Source organism: Macrotis lagotis, chromosome 1 (assembly GCF_037893015.1).
Source record: "Macrotis lagotis isolate mMagLag1 chromosome 1, bilby.v1.9.chrom.fasta, whole genome shotgun sequence".
NCBI classification, from domain to species: Eukaryota; Metazoa; Chordata; class Mammalia; order Peramelemorphia; family Peramelidae; genus Macrotis; species Macrotis lagotis.
The window spans coordinates 492,617,498-492,630,494 of NC_133658.1; the positions used below are offsets into that span (position 1 = coordinate 492,617,498).

Genomic DNA, 12,997 nt, shown 5'->3' on the forward strand with positions numbered 1-12,997 from the left:
AATAAATGCCTGAGACAGGATTTGAATTTGTTTTTCTTACTTCAGGTCCAGTGTTCTATCCACTAAATTAGTTGCTTCAAGGATTTTTCTAAGTAGTGTGGCCTTGGGCAAGCCACTTAACCCTATTGCCTTGCAAAAACCTAAAAACAAAACAAAAAAAAAACCCAAAGATTTTTCTAAGAATATATTTGGCAATGCTTATAGGATATCTTCATTAAAAAAATTATCCAGTCATAAACTATTATGATGCCTATTTGTTTGCCTAGATTTTATACAATGATTTTTGGAATTTGGAATTAAAAATTTCCAAGAATCAATAATGTGCAATTGCTACACATCCCAACTGATATTGTGATCTTTGACTATAACCTTTTAGCATCTCTACAAAATAATTTGCTAGTTTTTCTAGTTTAAACAACCCTTTTATTTTATTATCTTGAACCAAGAAAACTGTGGTGAGATTTGTATAAAGAACTTATCCAATGAATATCCTGCAGAGAATTGTACTGGGTGTATGGTGTAGCTATCATATATGTCTTTAAATGTAAAACTGTAACATTTGTAGCTATAATAGAAAGTTATTTCTTGAATTTATATCTATTTTTTGGTCATCTTTCTTGTCCACTTTGTTAACATAAAGGGACTTCTTTGTCAACCAAAATTACAGAATGCCTACAGAACAAGTTATTTTTAATTTTATGCTTTTTCTTCTAGAAGGTATTGACAACATGAGGTAGGAATATGTTATTAGTGAGCAGAGCACTGTGCTTCTTTCTCTTCCTTTGGTCTGCTATTTTGATTTACCTTCCTATGTTTTTGATGTCTCAGTTTCCTTTTGTAGTCCAAGGGAATTTAGTTTTTGCAAGGCAGTGGGGTTAAGTGAGTTGCCCAAGGTCACACAGCTAAGTAATTATGTGTTTGAGATTGGATTTGAATTTAAATCCTCCTGATTCCTGGGCTGGTGCTCTATCCACTGTGCTGCCTAGCTGCCCCAGTCCAAGGGAATTCAGATGAAAAACATTGTCCTCCCACAAAAATAGCCTAAACAAAGAGAAGGAGGTGACAGGCGAGCAGAAACTGCCTGTGTTTTGTTTCCATGGCTCTGAGTGACAGCACAGAAGATGAGTTTATCCATGGCTCCTGTTGAAGGTCCCATGTCTTTAAGGATTTGACTTTATTGTCTTTTGAGACAAAAAGCCTGTGTGATACCAATGAGAGATTGCTCTATTATCTGTAATGAGTGAAATTTTTATATTTCCTAATTATGGGGGGAGGAATGTAAAAGAGGGTACTAAGAATGAAGAATTTTGATCCAGCAATGCAATTACTAGATTGGTATCCCAATGAGATCATAAAAAAGAGAAAAGGACCCATATGTACAAAAATTTATTGCAGCTTTTTGTGATAGCAAAGAATTGGAAATTCAGGGGATGCCCATCAATTGGGGAATAGCTGAATAATGGAATATTGTGAATGTAATGGAATATTGTTGTTCTATAAGAAATGATGGGGGCAGCTAGGTGACACAGTAGATAGAGCACCAGCCCTGAAAAATGGAGAACCTGGGTTCAAATTTGGCCTCAGACACTTAGTAATTACCTACCTATGTGACCTTAGTTGTTGCTTAGGGCAGCTGGGTGGTGCAGTGGACAGAGCATTGGCTTTAAGAGTCAGGAGGGTGGGAGTGTGAATCCAGCCTCAGACACTTGACACTTACTAGCTGTGTGACCCTGGCCAAGTCACTTCTCCCTGATTGCCTCTCATCCAGGGCCATCTCCAGTTATCCTGATCCATATCTGACCACTGGACCCAGGTGGTTCTGGAGGAGAAAGGCAGGCTGGTGACTTAGCACAGACCACTCACTCAAATCCAATTCATGTGCTTGTCATGTTTGTCTGATGTCATGTTTGCTCTTCTTCGAGAATGAAGGACAAACATTAGTTGCTGCATGCATTCCCTTTGTCATGAATTTTTTATTGTCTGGGTATTCAAGAAGCAAATAATAATTTTAGGACTTGCTTTTTAAGAATGTTTCACAATTCTCTTTATTTCTGAACATTCATTTTTTCCTCATTCATTATTAAACTCAGATTTGCAGAACAGGCCATCCTGGTCTGCATCTTGAGCTTCAAGGCTCTTTTGGAATATATTCCATTCCTGCCTGCATTTCCTGGTGTATGTAGAATAGTGTTAATTGTTCAAATTTCCTTTCCCTAGTATTATAAGATATTTCCCAGGTGACCCATAGATGTTTCTGCATTGAATTGATAAATTTAATCATTAAGTTTCTTGAAGTTTGTAACTTTGTGTTTTGGTTTTTTTTTTTTTTTGCTTTTCCTGAAGGAGGCATAAATTCTTTTGATCTGTGTTCAGTTCTGGGCAGTTTTATCATTTCTTGCAATGATCGCAATCATTTGTTGCAATGATTATTATGTCTAGGGTTTTTTATTTTAATTTTTAGTATTCTTTTGGGATTCCTTAGATTATCTCTACATTTCCTATTGAGATCAATTGTTGGTTTGGATAGAAGACATTTTTTTCTTTTAATGTTATTGCCTTTTTTGCTCTCTTTTAAATTGTCACCCTGTGTATTTGTATTTCCACCCAATTGCTGCCTTTTTTGTTCCTGTTGAGATTTGTCATCCCAAATTCAAGTCCATAACATTCTCATATTTTGCCAATTTTTACTCTTTAAACCACAAATTCTGATTTCATAATTCTCATTTCTCTTCTAAAATACTCAGGAAAAGTGTATTGAAGTTCCAAGATCTCAAATTCCAGTGTCTCTCTCTCATGAGATGTTAGATCATTTTCCTTTATTTTGCCATATTTATTCACCAATGCTTGAACTCTTTTAGTAACATTTCAAATCATATTTTCTTCTGCTATTAATTTTTTACTTTTATCTGCTTTTGGTCAAGATTTTTGAACTCTCTCCTAAGATCTTTCAAAATGCGTTTTTCTTCCCCTTATTTTCCCCTCTTGCTTTTTTTGATTTCTTTCTGATGTTGGTGTCACCATGTAGAGCAGATTGAAGTTGACTTTGACCCCTTTTTCAGAACTATGACTGGAGAGCAACAGCCTCTGATTATTTTGTAAATATTTAATTTCCCTCCTGAGATTCCTAAGCTTTCTCTATAGAGTTTCTGTTGTTATGCAGAACATCATACTGGATCAAAATGAAATATCTGAACCTCCTCAACATGCAGCCAGTCTTCAGAGAATTGTACACAATTGGACACAAATAGTCCACATGAACATTTGGAATGGAGAGGTCTCTGACTTTGCACATATCACACTTCTTTTGAATTACTATAATTCTGCTTTACTTCTTTGATGTTGGCATGCCATGCTGGGGTAGTCCGGTACCAGTGTCTCCCATGTCTCACAATTGATTCTATAATTTTTCAGAGAGATCTTAAGAGTGACCTTATATTGCTTCTTTTAACCTCCAAGTAGATGTGGTCCTCCCAATTCAGGTTGACCCATTGTGGTACTCCCAATTCAGGTTGCCATAAATTTCCATAGTGGCTAGATCTCAGCCTCTTCCTACATTGGGAAATTCCTAGTTCACCAGACTTGGTCTCTGGCCCAAGTGACTTTTTGAGGAGACAAAACTGGCCCCTAGCTGTCAGTCAATCTTAGTGGAATGTGACACAGCTGCCCTGTTGCCTTCCCCCTGTTACTTAGTCCTCTGGGTCCAGAAGTTGAGAGTTGGAGATGGGATTGATTTCTGTCAATTGAAGTCTCCAAGGCTCTGAGATTGAGTTATGGGGTTAAGCTTTAATTTAAACCATGACATGTATTTTACCCCTTTCCCTTGATTCTTATTCTCTCCTGCAGAGATCTTTTATGGGGCAGAATAATACTGAGGTACTAGCTGTAGTGTCCCCATCAAACTTACGTGTTTTACCTCCACAGCACAAAAACAAGGGAAGGAGAATTGAGGACTAGGGTCAAGAATTTGGATTCAATAGTGTAACTTCACTGATAATAGCATGATGGGTGATGTGGCAGGGTGCTGAGTGAGCTCAAGATAAGGGATTAGTTCATAGATTTTTTTTTATTTTAAATTTTCTTTGGGGTTTCCTAGCAAAGAAATTGCTTTATGTAATTTCTGTTTTAGAGAGCTTGGAAAGCGGTAAGAATCACAGAAAATGTCTAATCTTCTATCTTGCTGATCATGTGACCCAAGAGTCTTAAAACTGAAAGAAAGTATGTTTTAGCAAAAATAACTAAACTCGAAAATAAATCAAGGACAGATGATTTATAAATCATTGAACTACTTGAAATCTATGATCAGAAAAGGGAACTAATCATCATATTTTAAAGAAATCATAAAAGCAAATTGCCCAGATCTCAGAATCATAATGCCAAGTAGAAATAGTAATAAAATAAAACTCACTGGTCACTTTTAGAAAGTATCTTTAAAATGAAAAAAACCCAGGGATATTATAGTCAAAATCCCCCTTTAGTAATAAAGTCATATCCCCCCCCCCCAAAAAAAAAGCTGGGGGGATGGGAATTCAGTGAAGCATAGAAGGATTTTCATGAACTGATGCTGGGCAAGATGAGTGGAGCCAGGGGTATATTGTACACCCTAACAGCAACAGGGGAATGATTATCATCCTTGATGGACTTGCTCATTCCATCAGTGCAACAGTCAGGGACAATTTCGGGCTATCTGCGATGGAGAATACCATCTGTATCCAGAGAAAGAATTGTGGAGTTTGAACAAAGACCAAAGACTATTACCTTCAATTTAGGGGGAAAAAATCCGTTATCTCATTATCTAATTTTGCTACCTCTTATACTTTATTTTTCTTCCTTGGCGAAGTTTTCTCTCTCATCACATTTAATTTAGATCAATTGGAAACAATGTAAAGACTACCAGACTACCGTCTGTGGGGGGGTGAGGGGGAGGGCAGCAAGAGTAAGGGATAAATTTGTAAACCTCAAAATAAACTTTCATTGAATTTTGGTTTTTTTTGCAAGGCAAATGGGGTTAAGTGGCTTGCGCAAGGCCATACAGCTAGGTAATTATTAAGTTTCTGAGATCAAATTTGAACTCAGGTATTCCTGACTCCAGAGCTGGTGCTTTATATAACTGCGCCACCTAGCTGCCCCATCTTTCATTGAATGTTGAAAAAAAAAATTCTTGACACTTAATTGGCATAAATAGCTAAAGGCCTAGATTGTTGACTTCTGAGTAAAAAAAGCAGCCAAGAGGCATTCTACCTAGGTTTTTTCCCTTGTAGTTGGCTGGTTGACTACTCAAGAGACATGGGAGTTTTGCTCTGCTGAATCATCTCAAGGTGTCTTCAATGCAAATACTTGTTGAAAATTCTTCCCTGCTATGGCTAGTTAAATTTCTTTTTGTTAATTATTAAATGAGTTACTAGTATCCCATTTTATTCCAATACTTATTTTTAGAGGACTAGGCTAAATTAAACTTATCCCAGAATACATGCATAAAAGATAAGTAGTGAATTCAGAGATATATTTATCTTTTTAAAAGCTAGTTTATATATATTTATTTTTATATATTTATATATAGATTTATCTTTTTTTTTAAAAAAGCTATTTTGTTTCCTGTTTCACTAAAAGAGAGATTCATATCTTAGGTCTGTCTCATTGGTCACAAAACTAAAAACATTTTTTGTTGTTTCAGGTGGAATTTTAAGAATGAGAATGAAAGTCTTCCATTCATGGCATCATCAGAAAGATCCTGGAATGAAGCAGTCACTCAATGACCTTATATTCCTGCAGCAGTCTGATGAGATTCACAGAAAATCAACAATGATAACAAGAACTTTTTAAAAGAATCTGCTTTCCTTTGCTTAGGAGCATGAATAAATTGTCTTCTCAGTGGATCCTGTGTTATGGGACTTGCATATGAACTCACTTATGAACTTAGACATCCAGTGGTGTACTTGAAAAGTGCTATTTGCTAGATCTTTGAACCTCATTATAAAGGGAAAGCTCTTTGGCTATTTGACATTTTGTTTCAGTGCTTATTATTTGTTTTTCAGACTGATATATTAAAATAAGCCCTGAGAATATATAGGAAAAAAGATATATATATATTTTGGAAATCAAAATAGAACTACAATGATAATGTAAAATGAAAATCAAAAATGCACAAGAATATTTTCCTTTGATATTATCCATATTACTTGATAAGTTTTGCAGTGACTCAGCATAGGCATATATTATGCTATATGTTTTTTAAGTTTATTTTAAGCATACTTGAAAATGTTAAATATTTTAACAAATTAGTGTTTACATTTTTCTCACCTATACCAAATGCTAATATTCCCATTGTAGCAGATTATGATTTCCTTATGTATAATACTAAGATAATTTGAAAAGAGAAAATAGGAGCCATAAATAATACTATTTTTGGACATGGCTACTATGAAGAAGGGGGAAATGCAAACAGAAATGAGCCAGCACAGGTCGGAAACATAACAAATTAAAACTTTTGTGTTCTTTGGTATCAAGTCAATGAGGAGCATCAGCATTTCTAATCTAGAGGATACAGAGGGATGTTGTTACATAGGGGGGCTATTGTACAGTGATACCATGCTTCTTGCTGCTGTCTAAGCCTAAGCAAATTTCTCCTTTGGATCTCTGAAATTTAGTCTTTACTATTTTTTTTATTTTTGCTTTTACCCTTGTCACCTTGTATTTATTTAAAAACAAAAACAAACCTCTTAATGTTATTAATCTATATTGTTGATATTTTCCTTGGTTGTTTTGTTTACCCTCCTTGTATTTATTTTCTGGAATGTTTGAAAGACCAACAATTTATTTTCTTTCTTAGATTATTTTGAATACTTCTTTTATTGAATATCCATTACTTTGGGGCGGCTAGGTGGCATAGTGGATAAAGCACCGGCCCTGGAGTCAGAAGTACCTGGGTTCAAATCCGGTCTCAGACACTTAATAATTACCTAGCTGTGTGGCCTTGGGCAAGCTACTTAACCCCATTTGCCTTGCAAAAACCTAAAAAGAATATCCATTAGTTTTCATTATCAATTAGGTTCAGATTTGCAGGGCAAATCACTTTGAATTGCATCTTGAGCTTCTTTGCACATTATTCATTCCCTTCTGGTTTCTCGTGGTTCAGTTGTTTGAATGTTCTATTTTACTTGAAGTTCTATTAATTTACATAATTTTTTGTCAGTGAAACTGTCTGTTAAATTACATTTTACCACTGTGTTTTGGGATTGGCTGCATTGATTGCTTTGCGTTCTTTTTTTGTGGGGGGGGAGTTGCCTTCCTCCAGAAGTGATTTATTGATTCTTTCAATTGGCACTTTTGTTTTTCTGTTCTTCAGTTCTTGACAATATTCTTGTATTGTTTGTTTTGGTTTTTTGACTTGTCATGTTCTTTTTGGAGAGCTTAAGTTATCTCTATACATTCTGACTTTGAGATTAATATTTTACTCCTATAGAAATCATGTTTTCTTTTAATGTTATTGCTTTAGGCTTTTCTTCTTCCAGATAGTCTTTTACTTCTATGTTTTTATTTCTTTGGTGAAACTTGGACTATGGATTCAATCTTCTATTCCACTAAGTATTTCTGCTATTCAGGTCATAAATTTTGATATTCTGCATTTTATTCCTCCTGAGATCTTTGATAATTTCAATTTTTTCTGATTTCTTCTCTTGGGATATCTGTTTCCTTGAGGACTATATATCAAAGCTGTCTTAAGTCTTCTCCTATGATAGGCAATTCCAGGTTCACCAGCTTTGGTCTCTGCCCCAAGTACTATCTGGGGGGGCAAGTGGACCCAGCTGGATGATGGGCTCTTTCCTTCTGGTTCAGTGGAGGTGCCACACGATTACACATATGTGTCCTGCCCAGGTTCCTTCTATTTCTCAGTTCTCTAAATGAGCACTGTTGAAGTACTGAGAGAACTGTTATTCGGAGGGCTACTGCCTCACAGTGTTACCATGCTGCTTGGATTTCTGAAACATTTGATGGTTGGGTGGGGTTTCCATCAAAAACCTTGATCTGTTGGTGCATTGCTATTGTAACAATGGGGAATATAATACTGAGTGATCATGTTTAGAGCTGGGTGTCTAAGATATTGGAGCAAAATGGAATGCTTTAGATCTTGCATAAATGTCTAGTCCTTGGTCAAGGGACCCAAAAGTCCTGATACTCAGTCTCAAAAACAAAACAAACCAAAGCATGGCTTCAAATTAGAGATATGAAAAGATACTTCCATCTTCCTCTGTTGGGATGATCCTGTGTATGTATTTTTTAGACTTTTGCTGTTTATTCTCTTTAAAAATATTGTTATATGTGACAACTCTCAGGGTGGGAGGGGGAAGGATTTGGGAGAAAATTTGATGTTAAAAAATAAGCTATCAATAAAATTTTGAAAAAAGTATATAATGAAGAGGATAAAATATCCCATATGCTCTTTTTTTAAGTTTTTTTTGCAAAGCAATGAGGTTAAGTGGATTGCCCAAGGCCACACAGCTAGGTAATTATTAAGTGTCTGAGATTGGATTTGAACTCAGGTCCTCCTGACTTCAGGGCCAAGGCTCTATCCACTGTGCCACCTAGCGGCCCCCACATGCTCTTAAGTAAATCTTATATATTCTACATATTCCCATAATGAATTTAATATAGATAAAATATGTCCATGTAAAAATTATGGCTGAAGAGGCTATCATCCCCACTCTAATCTTCAATCTATTGTCCCTTACCTACTGTCTACAAAAATGCCCTATTTTCCTGATCCCTCCAAACTCACTTGAATACTATATTCTGTATCATGCCTCATTTTTGTGGCTAAACTCATTGAGAAGGTTGTTTATGATCAATGGCTTCCACCCTTATTCAACCAAAACTGCTTTTCCAGAATACTCATGCTATTTCCAGAATACTCAATGTTCTCTCTTAACTAAATCAAAGGGCTTTTCTCCATCCTCATACTTCTTAACATTTCTGCAGCTCTTGATACTCTTAACCACTCTCTTCTCTCAAATATTCTCTTTATTCTAGGTTTTCATAGCATGGCTCTAACCTGGTCCTCCTAAGTACTCCTCAGCCTCCTTACTTATTCAGCCCTACCTTCTCTCCTGACCTCTAGTCTTGTATCTCTAGCTGAATAATGGACAGCTAGATACCTGTGGCTGTCATAAACTCGGCATGTCCCAAAATGAATTCTCTTCCCCTTCCCAAACCCTCTTGCTCTAACTTCCTCTACAGTTATCCTTGACACTACTACACTCCCAAAAAACAAAGTTTCTAACCACTAGATGTCATCCTCAACTCTTTGGTCTTTCTCAATCTTTCATATCCACTTTGTTGTCCAGATCTGATTGTTTTTACTTTTTGTAGCACCTCTTCTTGTGCCTCCTCTCATCTGACACTGCTTTTAGTCTCCTGCAGACCCTTATGACCTCATACCTGGATGGCTAGTCTCCTGAACCTCAAATCTCTCTATAATCCATCCACCATTCAGCTATTAAAAGTCTTCTTTAAGCACATATAATCTGCTTATTCAATAAACTCCATTGACTATTATCTCCAAGATTATATAAATTCCTCTGTTTGGCTTTTAAAGCTCTTTAAAACCAATCCTTTTCTCCCCTTCCATGATTCTTATACTTTATTCCCCTATCTGCTCTGCCAGGGCAGCTAATGGGACAGTGGATAGAGCACTTGGCTTTGGAGTCAGAAGGACAGGAGTTTGAATCTGGCCTCAGACATTTGCCACTTAGTGGCTGTGTGGCTTTGGGCAAGTCACTTAATCCTGATTGCCTCACGTCTGAAGGCCATCTCCAGTCATCCTGATCCATATCTGGCCATTGGATCCAGGTGTCTCTGGAGGAGAAAGTGAGGCTGGTGACTCAGCATAGCCTCCCCATACTCAGATTCAATTCACGTCTTTGTCATGATGTCACTTCCCTGACAACAGGCTTAGCAATGTTCCTAGCACATTATAGTGAGACTACCTCTTTGACATTGGATTTAAAACTATTAAATCTATGTCAATTTTCAGGGTTTGTGCTAATAAGGGATGATCTTTCAGAGTTTGGCCTTAAGAACAAAATCCACATAAATTAACATACACATTTATTAATATTTCTCTAAGTTTGCTGATTATGCAGGCCTGCATGGGGGCCCTTAGCTAGAGAACTAGATCCCCAAAATGGACTCTTGAACTGGAGGTTTTTAGTATGTTTTGACTATCAGAAGGTGAGATCTGAAAAGCCATCTTTGGTTAGTCCACACAAAGAAGGGAGAGGATCCCAGCTCCTGAGGGAGAAGCTGGATATCAGACATTCCATTAAATTGGTATGCCTTATCAATTATGCTAAAAACCTCCACAAAAGCAATGAGAATCTTTCCTGCTCTAGGCTCTCCCAGTGACCAACAAGTCACTTAAATGTCATTAGACATTGGCCTCCTGTTTGTTCATGGTAGCCCAACTTCCAAATCCTTGCACTTTCATTGGTTGTCCCCTATGCCCATGTACTTTTTCTTCTTCCACCTCCTGGCTTCCTTCAAGTTAGCAAGTAAAATCTGTAGGAAAAAAAACCCCATAAAAAACCCTTTCCTGGTTTCTCTCTCTCTCTCTCTATCTATATATATGGTGTTAGATTGTTTTCATGTCTCCCTGAGGGGAAAAACTGCTTTGCCCCCCCCCCCCATTGGTGAATCCCTAGAGATTAGCAAAATGCCTAGCACATAGCAGCCACTTAATAGTTGACTAAAGAAAGATGTCAAAACTCTTTAAAAAAAATTATATCCGTGAGAGCGTCTTTAGCTTCCTGGAATTCAATATCTTGTCACTTTAAGACTTTTTTCAATTATACCTTCACTTAACAAAGCCGACAGTTTAGTCTAAAATAATTAAGGTATAGGATATCGTAATAGTTAAAAATTCTCAGAGTATAGGACTTGGTACTTCATTTTATAATAACATTTTCACTTCCCAGTTTCTTCCCCCACCTTCCGCCATTCAAAATTTGGGGAGGAAACTTATTTAAATGATTTTTAAGACGTTTTTGAACAAATTGACAAAATATTTTCTTTTTGGTGCCCATGTCTCTTTTTTTCTTTTATTAAAGATTTTGAGTTTTACAATTTCCCCCCATCTTGCTCCCCCCCAGACACACACATGCACACACATGCAGACACACATACACGCGCAGACACAGACACGCACGCACACACACACACACACGCAGACACACATACACGCGCAGACACAGACACGCAGCACACACACACACACACACACACACATCTTTCAGCCGTGACTGACAGAGCATTTGCATCCCGATCTTGCACGAGCCCCGGGCCTGTGCGCTTCAGGTCGCGCCGCCCCCCGACTTCTGGGCCAGCCTTTAGCCGGGCCGCGCTTCTCCGAACGAGCCGTGCTCCCTCCCAAGTGGCCGATGCTTTTCCCGCCGGAGGCGCTCCCAAGAGCTGGCGACCCTGCCAGCCCACGGCCAAGCTCCCCTTCTGAAGCCTAACGCCAGCTCCGCGGCCATTGAACGGCGAGGGGGAAGGATCTTCCCCCCCCCCCCCGGAGCCGGCGAGGGGCCCGGGGGCGGGGAACGGCGTGGCCGCGTGGGAGCCCCCAAACTCTGAACCGTCTCGACGTGGCGCCATCGAGGGCCCTCCGGGCAGCCTTCCGGCGGGGAGAAGGGGGACCCCCGGGCGCCCGCCCCTCCTGAATGAAGGGGGGGAGGGGAGAGCGCGTGACCGCGGCCCGAGCAGGTGAGGGTACTTGGCAGGAAACACCTGCCAGGCGCCGGAGAAGCCGCTATGGGCGCCGGAAGCGCCGGCCCTTCTGGGTCCTCTCCGGCTCTCTAAGATTGAAGCGCCTCCACCTTCGTCCCCCATCCCCGCACGCGGACACGGACACGGACGCGCGCACGGACGCGCGCGCGCGCGCGCACGCACGGAGGCCGCGGCCCGGCGCCTCTCGCAGTCCCGGCCAGGAAGCAGCTCGGGACGGGACTGGATCCGGGCGCCCGGGAGCAGCCTAACTGACCGAGGCGGGCCAATCACCGCCTACTACAACTCCCAAGATGCCCTTTCCGCCCGCTCGGTTTCCGGTGCTGCGTAGTTTCCGGAGCGGATCGCAACCTGGAGTCCGGATCCGATCCCGGTCTGCACATTCCAAAGGCAGGTAACCCCCCCCGCCCCCCGACCACCCCCTGCACGCGCTGCCACCCTCCGGCCCCGCGCACCCCCACCCCCGGCCCCGCTCGGCGGCACCCCCGGCGAGCAGCCGAGTGCCCCGGGGCCCCCCAGGAGAGGCCGGGCAGGGAATCCTCCCGCCCTCCCCCCGCCCGCTCCAGCGCCGCGGGGCTGCCTCGCACTCCACACTCGGTCCCCGGTCCGTCCGCCATGCCGCCTGTTCTTTGTTACATTCTCCCGAGTGGAAGGGGAACAGTTGGAGATCGGAGTCAAAACCCGGCTGGATTTCCGCAGAGTAACTCCTGGATTTCCCTGGTTTGCTCTCTGGACGCGCCGGCGCCGCGGCGCCCCGCTCGGGGCTGCAACGGGAAGCAGGCCGCCGGGCAGCGGCGCCTGGGCCGGGCCGCCGGACCCGGGCTCGGAGCGGGCCCCTCGGGCGCCGGCGCGCCCCGGGGGACCCCGGCCGCCCGGACAGGTGGGGGGCCGGGAGCGCGCCGCGGGGAGGGTGTGGCGCGCCGGGGCGCCGGGGCGCCGGGGCGCCCGGGCTCGGGGCCGCCGCCGCCGCTTTCCGGGAGGGTTAGCGTCGGAGGAGGAACCCGCAAGGCCGTTTCGGATTAAGGACGTGCCCGCTCGCGGTGCCGGGACGCGGAGGATCGCCAGTGTGCCACCCTCCCCCCGGGCGCCGGGCCCTTTTGTGGGGCCCTGGAAGAAGCGACCCGGTGCAGAGCCGCGGACCGAGATTGGCAAGCTTTCTCACTCCCCCCGTCCGTGTTGTAGAGAGGAGTAGTACCGCGAAGAAGCCTTGCTTGCCCTCGCC

At 41.6% G+C, this 12,997-nt stretch overlaps 1 protein-coding gene across 2 annotated transcripts in view; it reads left to right on the forward strand.

Moving 5' to 3' along the window:
* Positions 1–5,787, forward strand: part of C2CD2 (C2 calcium dependent domain containing 2) — a 91,901-nt gene extending 86,114 nt beyond the window's left edge. For both annotated transcript variants that reach the window (XM_074213834.1, XM_074213835.1), the window contains one exon: positions 5,672–5,787. In XM_074213834.1, coding sequence (XP_074069935.1) covers positions 5,672–5,683 — 12 coding nt within the window. In that variant the 3' untranslated portion in view covers positions 5,684–5,787. The remainder of the gene's footprint in view (positions 1–5,671) is intronic.
* The last annotated feature ends 7,210 nt before the right edge of the window (positions 5,788–12,997 follow it).